Below are 5,812 nucleotides of genomic sequence, written 5' to 3' on the forward strand. Positions count from 1 at the left end.
TCAGAGCAAGAACGGCCAAACCAGGCACAGGAACCTACCAAACCAACCACCAGCCAAAAACAAAATGAGACAAAGAACAGGCCAAACCAAAACTTTATGCTATGAAAACAAGGAATAAAATAAGGAGATTTATAGGCCGGCTGATTGTCAGCAAACACAATATATTTACTGTATTAGCATTTGCTCACAGTGCAAATGGTACAACATTACACCATTTCAATATTTCAGTTTTTAAAAATGCTGTTTTCATTAACTATATTATATTGGCATAACAATGTGACAAAGGAGCAGATGAAATGTTGGTGAAGAATTTCACCTTTTCACAATATCAAGCATATTTTTTAACCTTAGTATAAGGTACTATAAATCCAAGAAATAAAAACATCCACAAAATATATTACATCTGGTTTGTCTTTTTCTAAGTACTCAACTTTATACAAAAGTCTTCCAAAAAATATCATTCCCCATAGGTTTTCCTGTTTAAAACCTGATTTTTCCCCCTCTCAGTTCACATAAGTTAGAGTGCATTTTCTTTGCTGTTTTCTTTTTTAAAACATGCAGACATATAAAAAATCTGGATAGCACAACCTTTTGGCAACAAAGTTATTTTTTTTCTCTTAGTTTAGCTTAAATGTCTGAGAACAGTTTTATTAAAACAAAGGAAAAACTCAGAGTTATCATGCAGTGACATGCATAAGCCAGGAGGAGCAAGGAAAAAATATTAAAGGATATTTGATTCCTCCTCCTGGCTTTGAAGTGACCAAAAATTTTGCTTTTAATAATCATCACATTATAAAAACTATTCAGCAAAATACTGTCTCTGCAAAGAAAGATTTCACCCCTCAGCTGAAAAAATATGAGCCCTCCTGGCAAACTTCATCCTCTCTTCTCTCTCCTACGAAAAGTCCAAGTACCTGGAAATCCACAACCCGCCTGATCTTTGATTTCCCCCTTCACTGGACTCCTTTTAGTATTATTTTTCCTCCACCAAAAAGAACAAAAAAATACAAAGAAAAACAGTGCTTTCTTTAAAAAAAAAAAAAAAAAAAAAAAAAAAAGGTGGATAATGCATAAAGTGACTTTAAAAACAGACATTCTGTAAACTCCAGACCTTAGTTCCTTCTCTCTGGGCAGCTTACTGACCACAGGAGAAATGGGAACAGGGAACAGTACATTCAGTCAGGACTGTGCTGGAAGCTGTGTCAGAGAGCAATCTTCCCACTATTACACTTCAAAAGAGTCCCCCCAGTGTGGAGAAGGGCTGGGGTGGAGGGGTGCCTGAGAAGAGTTGAGGTAGGGCAGGAAGAAGGTGAAATTGGGGCATGAAAAAGATACACCTCATTAATCAACACGGATTAATGCAAAAATCCCCATCTCTTTTAAGGAAAATTTGGACAGAGATGTGTATGTGTGTATATGTATATATATATACACATATATAGGTATTTCATCAGTTAAGATTTTCATAAAAAATAAATCATTTAAAGATGTATATGCCTACAAATTCTCTTTATTCCAATGCACTGCACTGGATAGCCAAGTACCTTAGAGATTTTATTTTGCTAGGAATACATATTGTATGTTATATATATATGTATGTGTATGTGTATGTGTGTGTACACACACACACACACACACACACACACCATCTACTAGTACATAGATTTGAGGTCTACCTATTGGTGGCCAGGGGCAAAAATGAGCCTGCTTTCCCACCACCAATGGGAAGAAGAATATGTGATTGAGAGAAAACAAAAAGATGGTGAAATAGGTGGCTGGTTGAGGCCTGCCTTTCTGGTAAAAGATTTTGAAAGAGATGGGAGAAAGTTTGGAGGGGAGAGGGTGGGGGAAGGGTAGAGGGCAAACTCAGGACCTAGATTTTTAAAAAGCGAGGCTGAGGAAATACATTTTTTTAAAAAAGACGGCAGTTTCAGTGATAGCTGCTCCTTCTCCCTGCAGATCAAACTGCTCTGAGGCCTCATAGGGAAGTGCTCGGAAAAAGTGGGGTTCTGAGGGGCCAAACCTTAAGGGGCGGTATCCGAGGCATTTCTGTAAGAAACATTATTTCTGAGCAGATGGAAGACCCGTCTCATCTGGCCACGTGCAGGCACCCAGCCTGGGACAGTGCCCCCAGAGGCCTGGGGACTCGACGTGGGGAAGAGTTTGGGGTGCACATAGCCCAGTTCAGCTCAAAAGTCTGACACACACACACACACACACACACACACGCACACGCACACTCACGCGAGCACGCACCCTCACGCGCAGGCGTGCGTGCGGCAGGCAGCAAGCTCTGCGCTTTGGTGCGCTTCTTACCCTCTCTCCCCTCTCGGGTCTTCCAGGGGGAACCGAGGGAGCCGTACGGGGAATCATTGAGGTGCTTAGGTCAGGCGAGGTTTGCGTGGGCCCCGCCTTCAGTCCCCCCGCAAGTCCTTGGTGCGGCCCCCCCCTTTTCTCGCCCCCCCCCATGGCCCCTGGATCAAGACGATCCGAACTGAACGAAGCGGGCTAGACGCCACTCTCTCACCCTCAACGCCGCCGTGGCCAAAGGGGGGTGGGAGACAGCCAGAGGAAGGCGCCTCCGGCCCTGGCCCCCCTTGGCCGGTGAAAGGGTGGAAGCGGGGGACATCGAAGAGTGACAAGGAGCCTTAGGTCCATGGAGAGGCCAAAGCACGGCCCCTGCGCCTCCGTGGCTGGCTTTCCCGCTGCTTTGAGGGCAGAGGGGAAATGTGGGAATCTGGGGGTCCCCGAGCCTCAGGCACAGGTGGTGACCACAGGGGCCAGGGTCACGGGGGGCGCGGAGGACGCCGAGGGCGCACCCCCCTTCTCCGCCTTCTTCTCCTTCTGCTTGAGGTGGATCTTGGCGTGGCGCTTGCGCTCGTCGCTGCGCGCGAACTTGCGGCCGCAGAACTCGCAGGCGAAGGGCTTCTCGCCCGTGTGCGTGCGGATGTGGGTGGTGAGGTGGTCGCTGCGGCTGAAGCTCCGCATGCAGATGCGGCACTGGAAGGGCTTGTGGCCCGTGTGGATGCGCAGGTGCCGCGTCAGCTCGTCCGAGCGGCTGAAGCGGCGGTCGCAGCCCTCCGCCGGGCACGCGTGGGGCCGCTCGTGGAGCGGGGTCTTGCTGGGCCGGTTGGGGTACTTGCGGGGCCGGATGGGCTTGAGCGTGAGCGGCGGCTGGGGCAGGCTGCCGAAGCCGGGGTGGATCTGCTTGTCTTTGAACGCCTTGATGGTCTCCAGGGGGGTGATCGGGGGCGGGTTGACGCGGATGGGGTCCATGCCCTGGAAGGGCTTGTGCTCCGGCATGGAGCCCATGTCGCCGGGGTGGTGGTAGAGGTTGTAGTCGGGGATCATGGGGAAGAGGTTCCCGTCCAAGGCCGGCTTGGCCGATTGATAATCCTGGGGGGAGTAGGCGAGCCCGGGGTTGCCCTGGGGGTCGTGGAAGGACACGGGCTCCGAGTAGAGGTCGCTGCAGTTAGAATAGGGGGGCAGCGCCGGGTACATGGCCTCGACGTCGCTCTGCGGTGGCTGCACCATGCTGGCCGTGGAGGTCTGCGTGCTGAGCGCCCCTGAGGCCGGGGGCACCCCCAAGATGCCGGCGCTCATGAGGCTGATGATGTTGTCCTGGCACCAGTTAGAAGGGGAGTCGAAAGCGAACTTTCCCAAGTAGGTCACGGTCTTGTTGCCGGGAGCTGGCTGGAAGGAGCCCGAGTAGGAGAGTTCCGGGTTAGGCTTCTCGTTGGTCAGGCCGATGTCCATCACATTCTCTGCGGAGAGCGGAGGAGAGAGGGGAGGGGAGGGGTGAGTGAAGCAGCCAGAAGCCGGCTCGGGGCCCCGGTACCCAGGCGCCTGCCCAGGTGAGGAGGGCGCGGCCCCGGGCGGGGTGCGCAGCGCGTGGGGCAAGAGCAGAGCTGCGCCCGGCGCAAAGCGGGCGGCGCCGCGCTCCCGGGCGCAACCTGGAGACGGCGAAATACTACGGATCGGGCGTGGAGGGGCTGCCGCACACGCACCGCACACGCCGCGCACACACTCACGCACCACACACACACACACACACACACACACACACACATGCTCGTGCTCGCGCGCGCTCGCGAGCAGCATTGTTGTTTCGTGGTGGGGCGGGCAGGTAGCTGCAGCCACAGGTAGTTCCAGGCCGGGAGCGCGCCGGGCTCTCCCCTCTCCGGCGCACGCCACTCGGCCTCTTCCCCTAACCTGGTCCGCGCCCGGACGCCGCGCCTCTCCTGTCCCGGTGAAGCCCGCCTGGCGCGCTGCGCCCGGGCCGGGGACCCGGGGAGCTCCGGAGCTTTGTCCTCCGCGCGCGGAGGGGTGCTGCCCTCCCAGGGGGCTCGCCCGCCGCCTCCCCCCGGGCCCAGTCTCCTGGGGCCTGAAGAAGCTTTAGGCTCTGGCTGGTGGGAGAAAGCCCTGCCCAGCTGGCGAGGGAGGAGGGCGGCGGAAAATCCACCGATGTCTCCACGGCGGGAGTGGCCGCTCTTCCCAAGCTTCTCGGCCCAAGGATCGCCCCCCACCGCCCCGACCTCCGGGGCAGCCCCGTCGTGGATGGACCCTCTCCCCACCGTCCCCGCACCCCCACGGGCTTGCTGAACGCCCCGAAAAGGCAGCGTCGCAGTACCTCTCCCACCGCGGGGACTCCACGCCGCACACGGCTCCATCCCGGGTGGGGGGCTGAGGGAATAAGGGGAGAGAGCGCGGGTGAAGGGGACGCTCAGCTCCTCCCGGGAGAGGGGACGGCGGCACCACGCCTTGCGCGCAGCCCGGCGATCGCGCCCCCCGAGTGGAGAACCCCAGGGCCGCGAGCGAGCACCTACCTCCCTCCGGTCGGCGGCTGCCCCCACCCGGGAGAACAGAAGCCTCTCCCGTGGCGTAGCCAACCGAGCCTTCCCGAGCGGAGAGGGCGGGGGGCGGGGAGTGGGTGGGAAAAGCAACTCGCCCCCTGGAAAATTCCCAGCGCGCCCCCATCCACCCATCCATCCATCCACCCATCCATCCATCCATCCATCCGTCCTTCCATCCACCCATCCATCCATCCTTCCATCCATCCATCGCTAGCTGGCTCCTTCCCTCCTCCCTTCCTCTCCCTTCCCTTCCTCGCTGCTGCTCCGCAGCCTCCCCGCCGCCCTTACCTGTAGCCATCTGATTGTAATGGGCCACCGAATCGCTGCTGCCGGAGAAGAGGTTGAGCGCGCTGGGGATCTCCTCGGGGTACAGGTTGTCAGGCAGTTGGTTGAGCAAACTGCTCATGGTCACCGGCAGCTTCTCGGCGAGTTTGCCGGTCATAGCACCCGCGAGCCGCCGCCGCCGCCGCCGCCGCCGCCGCCGCCGCCGCTCCTAACGCAGCTCCCAGGCGAGCGGCATCCGAGAGGCGATCCGTGGTGCAGGGGAACAGCATGCGAGAGGGAAAGTTCGGGGGGAGGAGAGAGGGAAAAGGGGAAGAAGGGGTGGGCCAGAGGAGGGGATCTTCTTTTTTTGGGGGGGGGGGAGGTGGGGTGGGTGGGGGAGAGAGGGCAGAGAGGGGTAATCTTCTGGGCTGCCCGGCTGGTGCCCTAGGAGGCTGGGTCTCGCGGGGGGGCGTGTGCGGGGGGGCGGGCTGGGGTCCGGGGTGGGGTGGGGTCTCGGCGGAGGGGATCGGACGCGGCTTCAGAATGGATCCTACAAACAGACGCGCGCCGAGGTCCCCTCCCCTCCCCCCGATCCGCCGCTGCCACTGCCGCCGCCACCGCCGCTGCCTCTGCCGCCGCCGCTGCCGCTGCCGCCGCTGCTACCACCGCCACCACCAGCCCTGCCGCTTCCTAGC

At 57.5% G+C, this 5,812-nt stretch overlaps 1 protein-coding gene across 3 annotated transcripts; it reads right to left on the reverse strand.

The window, feature by feature from the left end:
• Nucleotides 1-1,036: 1,036 nt before the first annotated feature.
• On the reverse strand, nt 1,037-5,812 carry EGR3 (early growth response 3). 3 transcript variants are annotated; one of them, XM_084885425.1, is made up of 2 exons: nt 5,142-5,812; nt 1,037-3,764 (listed from the first exon to the last, which is right to left on the reverse strand). In XM_084885425.1, the coding sequence occupies exons 1-2, from the start codon at nt 5,293-5,295 to the stop codon at nt 2,755-2,757; spliced, it is 1,164 nt and encodes a 387-aa protein (XP_084741551.1). In that variant the 5' UTR covers nt 5,296-5,812; the 3' UTR covers nt 1,037-2,754. The 3 variants fall into 3 exon arrangements, with proteins under 3 accessions (XP_084741551.1, XP_084741550.1, XP_084741552.1); XM_084885424.1 differs by lacking the exon at nt 5,142-5,812 and adding an exon at nt 4,827-4,848; XM_084885426.1 differs by lacking the exon at nt 5,142-5,812 and adding an exon at nt 4,631-4,683.

This window comes from Pipistrellus hanaki, assembly GCF_964339955.1.
Source record: "Pipistrellus hanaki genome assembly, chromosome: 5".
NCBI classification, from domain to species: domain Eukaryota; kingdom Metazoa; phylum Chordata; class Mammalia; order Chiroptera; family Vespertilionidae; genus Pipistrellus; species Pipistrellus hanaki.